At 45.7% G+C, this 15,741-nt stretch overlaps 1 protein-coding gene across 1 annotated transcript in view; it reads right to left on the bottom strand.

The window, feature by feature from the left end:
• ERICH6 (glutamate rich 6) overlaps positions 1-14,282 on the bottom strand; it is a 41,423-nt gene extending 27,141 nt beyond the window's left edge. The window contains exons 1-7 of the mRNA XM_089331399.1: positions 14,076-14,282; positions 13,778-13,988; positions 12,768-12,825; positions 6,633-6,724; positions 1,336-1,395; positions 1,044-1,099; positions 834-950 (exon numbers count right to left, since the gene is read on the bottom strand). Coding sequence (XP_089187525.1) covers positions 834-950; positions 1,044-1,099; positions 1,336-1,395; positions 6,633-6,724; positions 12,768-12,825; positions 13,778-13,988; positions 14,076-14,282 — 801 coding nt within the window. The remainder of the gene's footprint in view (positions 1-833; positions 951-1,043; positions 1,100-1,335; positions 1,396-6,632; positions 6,725-12,767; positions 12,826-13,777; positions 13,989-14,075) is intronic.
• Between the last annotated feature and the right edge of the window lie 1,459 nt (positions 14,283-15,741).

Raw genomic sequence — 15,741 nt, 5'->3', positions numbered from 1 at the left:
CAGTGTATAAACCTCTCCCTTAACGCACCCCAGAAGAAGTCAAGGATTCAGATCCGGGGAGTGTGCAATTCTCCCCACAGGGCTAGGGGTCCAAACTAGGTTTGAAAACAGCCATTCCACCAATACGTCAACACACATGAGTCTGGTGTAGGGGCTGGTGCACTATCTCTAGGAATTATGGAAGTGACGAACAGTCACCCTTGCAGGTGTTAAATCATCACATTCTGTAACTGGGTGTGGCAAACATTCACCTGTGTTTCCAGGCTCTGTGGCCACAGTTATTGGTTGAATTGTGTCCCCAAAAAAGATATGTTGAAGTCCTAAGCCCTGATACCTGTGAACGTGACTATGTTTGGAAATACTTGTACGGTCTTTGCAGATGTCACCAGGTTAAAATGAGGTTATTAGAGTGGGCCCTAATCTGGTAAGATGGGTGTCCTTAGGTAGGGGGACGTTTGGACACAGGGAACGCCAGGACAGCTGAGGCAGCTCCACAGGAGGCAGCAGCAAGCAGAGGAATGCCAAGGACGGCCGACTACCACCAACGCGAGGAAGGGCCAGGACAGATCTTACAGCATCGGCCCTGTCCAGACCTTGATTTTCCACCTCTGTCCCCTCTTGCTTCCATTGGCTTAGGCCATCCAGTTGCTGGTGCTCTGTTTCACATCTATGGAGACTGAAACAGCCACCCTAGGTGTTATTCCAAATGAATGAGCTCTCTGCTGTTTTTTTTTTTTTTCTTTAAAATATGTTTAACATCCATGGTGCACATCATGATATGGCTTTTAGGTTAATTTTTTAGAATAATAATGCAAACTGTGGATTGAAATTACCTTGAAGTTAATGTCTAAGTTGGAAGTCTCCTTTTTGTATGCCAGAATGGGCGGCAGCCCGATGCTGGGTAATGTTCTTAGAGAAGGCTCAAAGAGTGTCATGAAGTCTTCCTGAAACTAAATCAGAAACACGCACACAGAAGCCGAGGAGTGAGCACGCTTTTCTACAGTAAGAACAGTGTACAGGTTGATGTACTGACCACTTCTTACCTCTAGCTCATTTAAAATATTGAGTTTTGACTCTTCTGGGTTAATCACCCACTTTGCTGAAGAGAAAGGATACATTTAGCAGGAGAGTTTGAAACCTTTGTGCTGTGCACTTCATTTTCTCTGGTTTTCCTCGCCACCCCAAGCTCTTAGCCCACCCCATACTCACTATTGAGAGACCCTGACCCCTGCATTTCTGCACACATTCTTGCTCCTCAGGGCAAGTTAAGGCTGCTTTCCCACTGGTAACTGGCCTTTGCCAGCAAAAGGGGGACGAGGCCCAGCACCCGTTTACCTCTTAACTTAGCAGCCTGGCTTTCAGGTTCAGCTTCCTTCTCTGCCTGGGCTTTCTTCTCTGTAAAGAGAGTGTATGTTTGTCATCAATCTTGACAAAACAGAAAAGGAGTGAGATACACAGGAGGAAATACATGGCTCACACAGATAGATGTCCTGACAGTGTTTCTGCCTTTTCCCATTAACGTTGTGCCAACAGTAAGGATCAGAGGAAGTTCACCACACTCTGCATCACATGTAAAATTGCTTCCCCATTCCTTTTTTCTAAAGCAGATTTACTTATTTATTTGAAAGGCAGAAATACAGAGAGAGAAGGGGGGAGACAGAGAGAGAAAGAGAGAGAGAGAGAATCTTTCATCCACAGTTCACTCCCCAAATGGTCGTAAGGGCTAGGGCTGGGTTAAGTTGAAGTCAGGAGCCAGGAGATTCCTCTGGGTCTCCCACCTGGTTTCATGGGACCAAGCACTTGGGCCATCTTCTGCTGCTTTACCAGCTGCATTAGCAGGGAGCTGGATCAGAAGTGGAGCATCTGGGACTTGAACCAGCATCCATATGGAATGCTAGCACTGCAGGCAAAGGCTTAACCTTCCCTATTTCTTTCTAGCCCTAGGATACTACTAGGAATATTTTAATTGTTTATAATATTTTAATTGTTTTGTGCTTTTTTAAATTAAAAAATATGTATTTTATTTGAGAAGCAGAGAGCGAGCGAGCTCCCATGCATTGCTCACTCCCCAAATTCCCACAAGCTGGGACTGGGCTAGGCCAAAGCTGGGAGATGGGAACTCAGTCCTGGTCTCCCATATGAGTGGTGGTTGAGCCATCACCTGCTGCCTCCCAGGGTCTGCCTTGGTGGGAAGCTGGAATGGGAGCCAGAGCTGGAATCAGATACAGGCACAGATATGACACTCAGGCACCCTAACAGATGTCTTAACCACTAAGCTACACACCCATTCTTACTTTCTGCTTATTAGAAGTGCCACATGTCTACTCTATGCCTGTTTTTCTGATAGGTTTTTTTCAGGTAAGGGAGTTCTAGGGGTGGGTAGGGGTCCAGTTCAAGATAGTGAATCAAACCACCAGGATTACAGCCTCTGTGGATTCCAGAGAGGCAATGGAAATGAGGAGAAGGCCATCAACACATCCACAACTTTGAACAAATGTCTGAAAGATTTAAAACAAGTGGGATTGGCATGAAGAAAAACTAATCAGAGCAGCCTCCAAGGCCAGAGGCAAAGGAGGGGGCTACTGAGATGTAAGGGACCTATTTTCTCAGGAGTTCAAGTTTGCTGTTGGGGAGAGAGGCTTCAGAAAGTTATCCATGTGGGGTGTGTGTAGGTGTGTGTATGCATGTGGGCAGTGTGATGTGAAGAATCTGAAAAAAATTTAAACCTGTATTAGGCATCTTGTCCAACAGAAATGCCATGCACAAAGATTTTCACTAAAACTTATTTACCATAAGTACTGCTTCTCTTTCAATTAACAATTCTGTCTTGAAGTCATCTCTCTCTCTTTTCTTTATAAGCTTACAAAAGCAGCCAAACTGCACCTTCAACACTTATTTTAGAAATTTTTCAGCCAGATATCTAACAAGCTAGTTGTACCTCCCACAAAACACTGGAACAGAAGCACGGTTCCCCCGAGTTCCTTGTCACTTTATGACACGGCTGGCCTTTCCTCCACTGTCCAACAATACGTTCTTCATTCCCGTCTGAGACCACGTCGGAATGCTCTTAACCGTGCGTAGTGTTACTGTTCTGATCTTGACCACTCAGACGTTCTCTAGGAATAGAAGGCTTTCTGCACAGCTTTCTTTTCCTGAGCCCTCAGGAGAATTGATTATATGCAATAAGATACAGTATAATTTCCACCTACCCTACTGTCAAAAAATTTAAAAGAATGACAGCACCAAGTATTGGGAAGGGTAGGGAAAAAGAAACCTCAGTATCTCTCTTTTAATAGAAACATACATGGAGTTAGCACTTAGGGAAGGTGATGATTAAAATGCGTAACTTTTCACCCAATAATACCACTTTATTGGCACCTGTCTTAGAGAAATTCTTGGATGCACACACACACACACACACAAAGGAGTAAACAGTGTAACACTGTGGAAGTGAGAATGTGGGGAGTGACTTTATGTATTGGCTGAGAGTCTTTAAAGTTTTAAATTCTGAGAGAGAGAGAGCGAGAGCGAGAGCGAGCGAGAGAGAGAGAGTGCGCTTCTATCTGCTCTTCACTTCCCAAATGTCTGCAACAGCCAAAAACCAAGCCAGGCAGAACCAGGAGCTAAGAACTCAACCCAGGTCTCCCGTGTGGGTGACAGGGAAGTGGTGTTCCGAGCCACTCAGGCTATCACCTGCTCCCCGTCATGATCTGCATCGGTAGGAAGCTGGAATCTGGAACCTGAGGTCGGAACTGATGTGGAACTCCAGTACGGAGTGTCGGTGTCTTCATCAGTATCCTCACTGCTAGGCCGAATACCCTTCCTGGGAATCTATAAAGAACTGCACATCTAACAACTGCACATCCATTCTACACACTGTTGTGCAACAATTGAAAGGATCGAGGAGGATCTGTATGTACTGACCTGATAAAATTTTCAAAGTGTGTTATTTAGTGGAAAAGCAAGCAGAACAACACATTCGGTGGGATACCATCTATGTAAATAAAAACCAAAAAGGACCAAACTACTGCCTGTACTTCTGTGAGTATATGGGTAGAAAAGCTTAGGAAAGAAATACACCAACAGGATCATAGTGATGACTTCTGAATTTGGGGGTAATGGTCAAAAGAATCAATTTTACTTATTTTTACTAAAAAAAAGACTACATTTCAGTATACAATTATACCATTAAAAGCTTACCAGTGAAATGGAAATGGAGGGCATGATTCCATTTCTGCTCTGTACTTATTTCAATTCCCTGCTCCCCCTGTCCCTTGAGATCATCCAATCAGCTGTCTATCGCCATAGAGGCAGGTGCTATGGGCATCACCCTAGATCTACCAGTCAGCCCTAGGTCCTCACCTCCATGGCTTCTAAGTGACCTTTGACCCAGCTATCATTCCCTGCTCATTAAGACACTTGCTTTCTTTTTTATTTTTAAATGATTATTGATATAATTCAGTTTATTATATAATCATAATATTTATTTCTTTTAATTCCATATTTTGTCATCCCATCCTGCTTTATTTTTGATTACTATTTTATTTATTTGGAAGAGTTACAGAGGGAGGTAGATACAGAGAGAGAGAGAGAGAGAGAGAGAGAGAGAGATCTTCCATCTGCTAGTTCACTCCCCAGATGGTCACAATAGCCAGAGCTGAGCTGATCTGAAGCCAGGAGCCAGGAACTTCCGGGTCTCCCACGTGGGTGCAGAAGCCCAAGCACTTGGACCATCTTCTACTGCTTTCCCAGGCCATAGCAGAGAGCTGGATCTGAAGTGAAGCATCCAGGACTTGAACTGGTGCCCATATGGGATGCCAGTGCCGCAGGCCAGGGCTTTAACCCCCTGAGCCACACCGCCGGCCCCATTATGCTTCCTTTCTTGGCTTCCAGGACCCTTTACTGGATTTCCTTCTGCATCACTGGAAGCTGTTCTTAGTCTCCATCTCGTGTACCTGACTTCACAAAGCAGTGCCCCAAGGCTCCATCCTTGGACCCTTGCTCCTTCGCCAACTTTCCTGAGCCGTCAGTCGTCATTAAAATTCGCTGGAGAGCGTCATTCCTCTGCGCCCCCCTCCAGGGACTTCTCACTTCACTCCCAGGGAGATGTGGTCCTCACTGTTTCCGCCGTCTCATCCCCTGGGATCCTCCTGCTGCCACAGTGGCCTCCTTACTCTGGAAGGAGGCCCTCACTGTTCCCCTGGCTGGCTCATTCTCTCACTTCCTTCAGGTTTTTTCTAAAATACTGCAGCTTCCCAGAGATTGCCCTGCACACCCCATGTGAGCTAAGAGTCCTTCCGCGCTGACACTCCACCCCCTTCCCTGATTTTTCTCTTTTGTACTTATGTCATTGAATGTATTATGCATATACTTACTTATTTTGTGTGTTATTTATCTCACCCTTACCTCCACCTCTCACACTGTAAGATTACTGAGGCACAAGATCTAATCGCTTTGCTCACTGCTGGTTTCCTAGAACAGGGCTTGGTGGATGGTGGGTATTCAATAAGCATTTGCTGAATCAGTGCCATAACATAAAACCTGATATAGAGGTTGGACAGAAAGGCTTCTCATAATTATTACACCTGAGGAATATGTGGGCATATGTTAAATTTTTAAATTTTTACATTATGTCTTAATGGTTTGATATTTACAATGTACATACAAGGGAGCCTATATTTTTTTTAAAGTTAAAGGCAGAGTTACAGAGAGAGAGAGAGGAAGAGACAGCAAGAGAGATCTTCCATCCACTGGTTCAGTCTCCAAATGGCCACAATGGCCAGTTCTGGGCAAAGTGGAAGCCAGGAGTTTGGAACTCCATTCTTCATCTCCCACATGGGTACAAGGGCCCAAGCACTTGGCCCATCTTCCACTGCTTTCCCAGGTGCATTAGCAGGGAGCTAGGTCAGAAGCCGAGCAGCTGGCTTGAGCTAGTGCTCCAGTATAGGATGCTGGCAAGGCAGGTGGTGCCACAACACTGGCCCCACCAAGGAGCTTCAGAATGTTCATAGAAGAATGGAAGGAAAAGATAAGTGGGGACAAGTGTTTAGTGTGGTGGTTCAGACTGGGTTTGAGTTCCTGCTCTGCTCCCATTGCTAGTTTCCTGCTAGTGTACTTCCATGTGGGAGACCTGGATTGAGTTCTGGCTCCTGGCTTCAGCCTGGCCCAGGCTTGGCTGGCGCAGGTATCTGGGGACTGAACCAGCAGAGGGGAGCTCTGTCTTCCAAATAAATAAAATTAAATTAAAAATATATTGTGCATTTTCTATGAATTTTTTGAAGTCCTCTTGTATATCATTTCTGTAATAAGAAAATAAAGGTATGTATATGTATATGTATGTATGCCAAGAAAATAAAGGTATGTATTATTTCTTGATGTGAGCAGAAACACTACCATTTGTCAATAGTAATGCCGTGGTGTTTAGAAGTGCAATCTCATTCTGATCCTCATAGCAACACCGTGATAATGTGACTGTTACCAAGAGAAACAGATTCAGGGAGGTTAAGCAGCTTGCCCAGTGTCATTGTACTGGGGTTGGGATTCAAACCTAGATCTCCTGACCTTCCACAACTGTGATGTTTCCAGTGCACAGGCCCACCTCCTGGCCAGAGCTAAGAAATCAAACTACTCACGTGTGTGCTTTTTATCAGCCAGTTCTTGAAGCCAGCTTTCTTCTGTTTGAACTGATGTTTCAATTCCCGGATACAAATTCTGATAAAGAGCACTGAAATTTAAGCACAATATTAGTTTCCAGTATATACATATGGTTGTTAGCAAGTCTTCTAAATACAGTATGTTTGACAATCAAATAACAAGTGCACTCGGAAGATCCTAATTCTATGTTCTCTGAAATATTTTCTTACATTCTTATTTCTTCTGTAACACTAGGCACAGTGCATTTGCATCACATCTATTCTTTGGAAAGTATTCCTTTCTAAATCCCACAGGCTCCCAGTACCATATCATCTCCCTCGGGTGGTGAATTACTACTACTGTGTCTGTGTGAGGGTGGTGGTGGTTGTAGTAGTTACTTGAACTTAAACTGTTCACTTTCAACAGCTTAAAAATACTACAAACTTTTAAAAGAGCTGTTAAATGTATTGTAATTAGCCTATTATCTTTATAAGTAGTTATTTATTAATGATGCAATAGGAAAGTAGACATCTGCTGACTTTACTAATTAAAATAAGTCTTACATGATAATAAGGAAACAATATTGCCTTTAAAGCTTCTTTGCCTCTTTGAATTTCAAGTTTTTGAATAATTTGTTGGATCTTGAAACATTACCATGTTTATTTGGTTTGGGATCGCTAGCTTTTCACCTTTCTCAGTTCTGTCATGTCTCCACCTTTCTTTTTCATACTTCATCCCATGGCTCCAGGAGATCCAGCCCAATTGGTCTGAGCCTACCAAGGCAGCCACAGGTGGGACTTGAAATCCAGGAAATCTGTAACAGGGTAACTTTCCAGGTGATAATTTTGTATGGCCTGGCAGTGCTGTTATGAAGATCCAAATTGTCCTTGGCAGAAAGATGTCCCCTGCTCCTGCCCTTGCTTCATTGCATCAGTGAAGTGCTCTGTTTTGTTTTTCATCCTGAAATGAGTGTGTCTTCTAGCAGGGGAAGAACTTCTCTGCGGAGGCCACCTGTGCCAGTCTCTGGGGGATTCCTGTTTATCTCACCTCCCAGAGAAATAAGTTATGGGGATGCCAAGTTAAGAGGCATTAAAGAGGAATCCCTAGACAACATTTAATGTTTTTGTTTTCCAAATCAATGGTTAACAAAATCAATATATTATTTGGTTAGATATCTACCTTCCTTAAACCAACACCAGAGACTGTTTCTGAAATTCTGTGTAAAGATGGAAGACAGAAAGAAGATTATAACAAAATTTAACATTTACTGAGAAGGTACTACCCAGTGTGTTGTGTGTGTATACTATATATATATATAGTAGTTACTTGATATATGTAACTTCATTTATCTCTAGAAAAGGAAATCAAAGAAACTATTAACATTTCCTTTCTGCAGGCAAGGAAACTGAATATCATGGAGATTAGAGAACCTTTCAAAAATCACAGGGGTCCTTGTTTGGCTCCAAAACCTGTGTTTCTCCACATTTCTCTGCCTCTTAAAGATTGCCTAATTGACTACCAAAATAGTAGTACAACAATGAAAAATAGAAGTTGCCCAACATTGATTGCATTTTAATGAATTTTTAGGACATATTTATTTGAAAACACTCATAATCTCACCAAATTCACCAGAGATTGCTTTCAAATATAAAAACACTTTTTAAGGAAGATTTGTAGTGAGGAAGTAGGGACTTTGATCTTGGAAAGAGGCTCCCACAGATTAGAAATCATGTAATAGGCACTTCCAGGTCAATATGGCAGCTGAACACACAATCCTCCTCTGCCTTCCAAGATCTTACTGAACAAACAGCCCCAGAAAACATGAGTAGACAAGTGATACTGAAGAAAAGAAAGCCTTACAAGGAAGAAAATAATAAGTGGCTGTAGGCTGATGGAAAAGCAGAGCAGAGTATGCCACAGCTCATGACGAGAGAGGTAAGGAAGGTTTTTCCAAAGGGAATCCCTGAGAAGTTTCCATAGCCACTCAACCAAACACAGCGAGGAAGGATCTGGGGACTCGTCTGAGCAGTTCAAGGAGTAAGCTTGGGACAGCTGGCCAGGCAGGCCCTCGTCTCTCCCCTTCTACAGGCAGATGGCAGCAGCTGTCTTTACTTACAAAGGAGAAAACAGTGGGCAACCTTCCTGGGGAGATGTTAGCCCTGAAAGAGAAGCAGGCAGAGTATGACTTGCTTGGGGTTTGCCCAACAGGGTTGGGTGTGAAAGGAGGGACATTGCACTCACGAACAACTCCAGCCATACACAAAAAGTATCCTTGTCCTAACTCCGGTAATAGTAGGGGTCCCAGCTGGACTGTTTCCTACCCAGACACTGCAGGAAGCTGGCCTTGATATGCTCCACCCAGCTGCACAAGGCTTCTAATAAACACTTGCCTGCCAGGCCTGCCTGGAAGCAGGACCACTCAGTGGCAGGAAGCTTCCATTCGAGCTTCCTTCCATTCACCTACAAACATGAATGGAAAACCAAGGATTACCAGTTACTTAAGGGGAGCCAATACCATGGAAGAGGAGGAGCAAGATAAACAAACCTAACAATTAACCCTTAGAGGAAAAAGAACCAAGATAAAGAACAAAGGAGAACTTTATAGTATAGCACCTTCAAATAGATGAAGCACACACACACACCAAACTATTTTGAACAGCATCCATCTGAGAACAAGAACTGATTATTGGAAATTATAAATAGGAATTCCCAAATAAAAAAAATTCTGTGCACAGGCTACATGCACACAAATGTCATAAAGTTTGAAGATATGAAACATATAAAGACAAAATTGTGAAACAGAATCTGTCTAAGAGACCCGTCAGCCACTAGTAGGAGTTCTGAAGGAAAGGAGAGGCAACGAAGGGCAGGAAACACTCGACTCTGAGAAAGGTGTGAGAAGCAGACTGGTCAGAGAAACTGGACACGAGTAGGCAAGGAAGCAAGACCTGCAGAGCTTTGAGGGAAAATGGCTTTAAACCTGTTCTCTTACACTCATTCATATTATATTCAAAGGCATATTTATTTATTTAAAAGGCAGAGTTATAGATAGAGAGGGAGGGAGGGAGGGAGATACAGAGAGAGAAAAAGATCTTTCATCTGCTGGTTCACTCCCCAAATGGCTGCAATGACCACAATGGCCTGTGGCTGGGCCAGGCCAAAGCCAGGAGCCTGGAACTCCATCTGGGTCTTCCATATGGGTGGCAGGAGCCCAAACACTTGGACCACTTTTCGTTATTTTCACAGGTGAATTAGCAGGGAGCTGGTGCTATTATGGGATGCCGGCATTGCAGGTGGTGGCTTAACCTGCAGTGCCAGCCCCAAGACTGGTTTGTATTATTAATAAAATATGAGGGCAAATGAAGAAATCTCCAAGTAGACAGGAACTCAGGAATTTGACTACCTACGAGACCCACAAAAAATCTACAGCATTTTTCTAACAAAAAGAAAAGGAAAAGAATAAAGAAGGTAATATGGGAATCAAGAAAGTGTGGCTATTGAACCCACACTAGAGAAAGTGAAGCCAGCTAAACACAACTGAGAGTTGAAATGTTCACTTTTTAGGAGACAAGTTTTACAGATATAGCATTAAATTTCTTGTCCATGAATCCAATCACATTTCTTTCTTTTTAAAAAAATGTTAATTTACAGGGCAAGTGCTGTGGCGCAGCGGGTTAACGCCCTGGCCTGAAGCGCTGGCATCCCATATGGGCGCCAGTTCTAGTCCCGGCTACTCCTCTTCTGATCCAGCTCTTTGCTATGGCCTGGGAAAGCAGTAGAAGATGGCCCAAGTGCTTGGGCCCCTGCCCCCATGTGGGAGTCCTAGAGGAAGCTTCTGGCTCCTGGCTTCGGATTGGCGCAGCTCCAGCCGTAGCGGCCAGTTGGGGAGTGAACCATCAGATGGAAGACCTCTCTCTCTCTCTCTCTCTCTCTCTCTCTGCTTCTCCTCTCTCTGTGTAACTCTGACTTTCAAATAAATAAATAAATCTTTCTTAAAAAAATGTTAATTTTCATCAGCTCAAAAGAGAGAGCTAGAAAGCGAGTTGCAAGAGGGCAAACACTTTCAACCACTGGTTCATTCCCCTAATACCTGCAACAGCCGGGACTAGGCCATGCCAAAATCAAGTGCCAGGAACTTAGTCCAGGTCCCCCACAAGGATGCAGGGGCCCAAGCACCCGAGCCATCATCTCCTGCCGCACAGGACACGTTAGCAGGAAAATACTCTGGAAGTGGAGCCGGCAGAACAAGAACCAGCTCTCTAACGTGCAACACAAGTGTCCTACAGGGAGGTTTAACCTACTGCGACACAGTGTCTGTCAGTCATACTATTGGTTTCTTTCTTTTTAAAAAAATTATTAATTCATTTCAAAAACAGAATTAGATACACACACACACACACACACACACAGATCTTCTGTCTGCTGGTTCACTCTTCAGATGGCCACAACAGCCAGAACTGAGCTAGGCTGAAGCCAGGAACATGGAACTCCATCCAGGTCTCCTACATGGGTGGTATGAGACAAGTTCTCGGGCCATCATCAACTACCTTCCCAGGCATATCAGCAGGAAAGTGGATCAGAGGTGGGGTTTAGCCTACAGTGGAACCAGCATTCTGATAAGGGACACTGGCAGCCCAAATGGCAGCTTAACTTGTGGTGTAACGACACTTACCCCCAATTTTTCACTTTCTACTTGTCATTACTGCTTTTAATTCAAAAGGCAGAGAGACATAAAGAGTTCCCATCTCTGGTTCACTCCCCAAATTTCCAAATCACTGGGTCTGGGCAAGGCTGAGCTGGGAGCCAGGAACTCAGTCCAGGTTCCCATGTGGCAGGAACCCACTTACTTGATCCATCACCTGCCTCCCAGAGTGCATGTTATCAGGAGCAGAGCTGAGACCTGAACCTGGGCACTCCCGTGTAGGACACAGGTGTCTTAAGTGACATCTTCATCACTAAGCTAAACGCCTATCTCTATACTTAAATTTTTAAACTATAAATATGTTTAAAAAGTTGAGTTAAAAGGACAAAAATGTATAAGTGGGACAGAACAATTCTGCTTAAAAATCTAAAAGTTGCTTATAAAAGTTCAGGAGCAGTCCTGGTGGTGTAGCAGGGTAAGCCACTCCTACACCTGAGGGTTGGTTGGGGTGTGGTTGCTCTGCTTCTGATCCAGCTTCCTTCCGGTGCACCTGAATAGGCAGTGGATGATGGCCCACATGCTAGGGTTCCTGCCAGCTATGTGGGGGCCTGGGATGGAGCTCCTGGCTTCAGCCTGACCCAGCCCAGCTGTTGCAGGCATTCGAGATTTCCCTACTATGTTCCTATCAAACTGTCTGAAGGCTAACAGCAACAATCAGGAGAGAGAGAGAGCGAGAGCAAGAGCGAGTGAGAACAAGAGAGAGAGAGAAAGGCCACGATTACTTTCCCTCACCAAAGGGTGTACCTGGTCATTCTTGCATGCAGTCTATAGAGACCTATGTTCTAAACTTTCACAGCTCTTCCTAGTCTATAGAGACCTATGTTTTCAACTTCCCAGCAGTTAGTGTCCTCCACATGGGCTTGTATTGTTACATGTGACACCGATAAATTGACATGCTAAGTCTATAGCCATGTAACAAGCTAAATAGACAGGAGCTTTCTAAAGCTTCTAACTAGATTTTTCAAAGCGTTATTGAATTTTTTCTTATTTGAAAGGCAGAGAGAGAGAGAGAGAGAGAGAGAGAGGTCTTCATATGCTGGCTTTCTCCCCAAACGCCTTTAACAGCCAAGGCTATGTCAGGCCAAAGCCAGGAGTCTGGAACTCAATTCCAGTTTCCCCTGTAGGTTCAAGGAGGCAACTACTTGAGTCATCACCCACTGCCTCACAGGGTGTACATTAGCAGGAAGTTGGAATTGGAAGAAGTACTAGGACTTGAACTCAGAACTGTGGAAATGGCAATGTGGGCACCACAAACAGTATCTAACTGCTGGACCAATCACCTGCCCTAGTGTTCATTAAAAAAAAAACAACTTTTTTGAATAAATGGTAAATGCCCTGGGTTATTTGATTCTACTTTCTAGAATGTTTATACACGAGGTAAACATTGTCAGCTTAAAAAACGGTGAAATGAAAAGTGAAAACATTCTCTTACCTATCTAAGTTCGCATCAGACACGTCTTTCCTAAATGTATGAAATATTTTAGGAACACCTGTTGAATGAAGCAGGTAAGCATTTAACCTCTTCCTCTAAACCCGTGGTTCTCAAAAGGGCAGTCTTGCCTGCCGCCCTGCCCACCACGCCCCGGAGAAGCAGTGTCTGGGTGTGTGTGTGTGTGTGAGCAGCTGCCAGAGACGCAGCTACACTTTCTGTTACGCACAGAACTGGCCCCTGTCCTCGCCCCAACCAAGAACTTTCCAGAGCAAAACGTCGAAACCCGGGAGCCTGAGAAAGCGCGCTAACTGTCCTGCCTGTCTTTTCAAGGGACTGTGGTGATTCCCGGGAGGGAAGTTAGACACACCAGGGAGGAGCTGTGCATCTTTGCAGGGCTGTCTAGTAGCACAGCATCCTTAAGGTATTACTGCTCTCAGGAGTGACACGAGCACTTGGTACAGAAGTGTGCAAGGGTTTCCATTTTTTTTGCGAAGCATTTCACCCATATCCTAAAGGGTAAATCATCTCAGCAGCTCAGCCAAGATCTGAGGGTTTTTGCGACGAGGCTGTGTGTGTGTGTGATCTGTGTGTCTTTGCAATGAGGCTGTGTGTGTGCCTTTGCGATGAGGCTGTGTGTGTGTGTGCGTGTGTGTGTGATTTGATTGTCTTTGCGATGAGGTTGTGTGTGTGTGTGTGTCTGCGAAGAGACTGTGTGTGTGTGTGATCTGTGGGTCTTTGCAATGAGGCTGTGTGTGTTTTTGCGAAGAGGCAGTGTGTGTGTGTGTGTGCGCGCGCGCGCGGGTCTTTGCAATGAGGCTGTGTGTGTATGTGTCTTTCCGACAAGGCTGTGCGTGTGCGTGTGCGTGTGTGTTTGGGTCCTAGCGACAAGGCTATGTGTGTGTGTGTGTGTGTGTGTGTGTAGCGGCGGTGCATGCATTTAGCAACCAGACACCGGCTCAGCAGTGTGACGCCTGGCTGCCCTCCAGGCCCAGGTGGACGGGGGGCGGTACTTTTGTGCACGGAGCCGCTGGAGGACGGGCTCGCGCTGGGCGTGTGGCTCCACGTGAAGATCGAAGCCTGGCTGGGCACGGGCGTCGGGCTCAGGCTGGGGCTGACCACGCTGGGCAGGCGCGGGCAGAGTTCCAGCTGGTTGTAGTCTTTGACCTTGTCGAAGTTCAAGGCCGTCCAGAGGTACTCATTGAAGAGCATCCCAGGCACAGTCTGCACAGTGTCCAGCCTCTTCCCAGCTCCGGTGTCCGCCTCCACCTCCGCCTCTGCCTCTGCCTCCGCCGCCTCTTCCTCCTCCACATCCTCCTCCTCCTCTGACCCCTCCTCGGACTCTTTCTGGCCCCCCTCCTCCTCCTCCTTCTCCTTCTCCTCCTTCTTCTCCTCCTCCTCCTCTTTCTCCCTCTCCTCCTCCTTCTCCTCTTTCTCCTTCTCCTCCTTCTCCTCTTTCTCGTCTTTCTCTTCCTCTTCTTCCTTCTCCGGCTTGCCGGAGCTGTGATGTGAGGCCATGGCTGGCGGAGGCGAGACCGCAGCTGCTCGAGTCGCAGCCCTGGCCGCGCGCCAGGCTGTGCGTCCCTCTGTCTCCCAGGGCGACGGCCCGCGCACGGGTTTAAAGCGGCAGGCCTCCTTTTGCTGGAGGAATGTAATAATGTCTGGGGCCCCTGGGCAGCTAGCAGCGTAATGAGCTATGAGCTTCCTTTCCTTTCCTGGAGAACTGGTCCCTTTTTTAAGTTTTCAGTGGTTGGGGCCTGGGCTGCTTTGGTGGATGTCTGTAATGCCACTTGGCATTATGGGTGCTGGGATTTGGCTTTTGAGTAGATAGATGCCAGGTGGGACTGCCACAGAAACCAGATTTTCAAAATCAGAAGCCAGCTCTTGGGCCGAGGTTTGCAGGTTTGATTTATTTATTATTTACTTATTTATTTATTTTTATTTGATTTATTTATTAAAACACTGCCTTAAATACTAAGTGTCTTGCTGAGTGAGATTGCTGGCATTCCTTGCCTTTGGCACCTGACTCTGGTCCCAGTCCTGCTGTGGCTTCCTCTGTTTCCTGGAGGTGGAGAAGGCCTGAGGCATCCCTGGCCACGTGGGTGCCACCTCTGTCCTTTTTGGACTTTGTTTTCATTTTATGACTCTTGAAATTTCTGTAAGATTTTTTTTTAAATATTTATTTCTTTATTTAAGAGGCAGAGTTACAGACAGAGAGAGGAAGAGACAGACAGAGAGGTCTTCCAAATGCTGGCTCACTTCCCAAATGGCTGCAGCAGCCCCTGCTGGGCCAGACTGAAACCAGGAGCCAGGAGCCAGGAGCTTCTTCTGGGTCTCCCACGTGGGTACAGGGGCCCAAGGGCTTGGGCCATCTTTTGCTGCTTTCCCAAGCATGTCAACAAGGAGCTGGATTGGAAGTACATCATCTGGGACTCGAACCAGCACCCATATGGGATGCTGGCCCCACAGGCACCTGCTATGCCACAGCGCCATCCCCATAAGATATCTTTATACACACAAAGAGGTACGCAGGGTACCGCAGTGGGCACCTGCGTGACTGACCCTTACAGGAGGTGACTCCTTTCAGATTCAGTTTCCCTGGGTGTAAATGGGAACAGCAATCCCCCAAGATGTCTGTGGGTGTGGGGGAGCATGGCTCAGCGCCTACAACCATCAGCATGTTTCATCCAGAGACCGCCTGTAGTGACACTGGGCTGGGTTTCTTATTTATTGCAACGAAATGTCTTAAACGGTTTAGGCTTCGTTTTGAAGATTTGGGAGAGGCGCTCAGGAACCAGGGTTTCCATCAGACAGCTGGGGAAAAGCACTGGGACCAATCTTTTGTCTGTGCTTAGACATAATTACGGGGTGGCCTTGTTTGGTTTCATTTTATCACGATGGCTGAGTTATCTTGTCTGGGGTTGTTGTTCCTTAAGAAGGGGTCTGTGCGACAGGAGAGCACGTGGCCTGGCTGTAG

The sequence above is a fragment of the Oryctolagus cuniculus genome, chromosome 4, assembly GCF_051225735.1.
Source record: "Oryctolagus cuniculus isolate XC-2025 breed Fujian yellow rabbit chromosome 4, ASM5122573v1, whole genome shotgun sequence".
Lineage (NCBI taxonomy): Eukaryota > Metazoa > Chordata > Mammalia > Lagomorpha > Leporidae > Oryctolagus > Oryctolagus cuniculus.
Note: the sequence above shows the minus strand (reverse complement) of the source record. Positions and strands in the feature narration are given on the sequence as shown.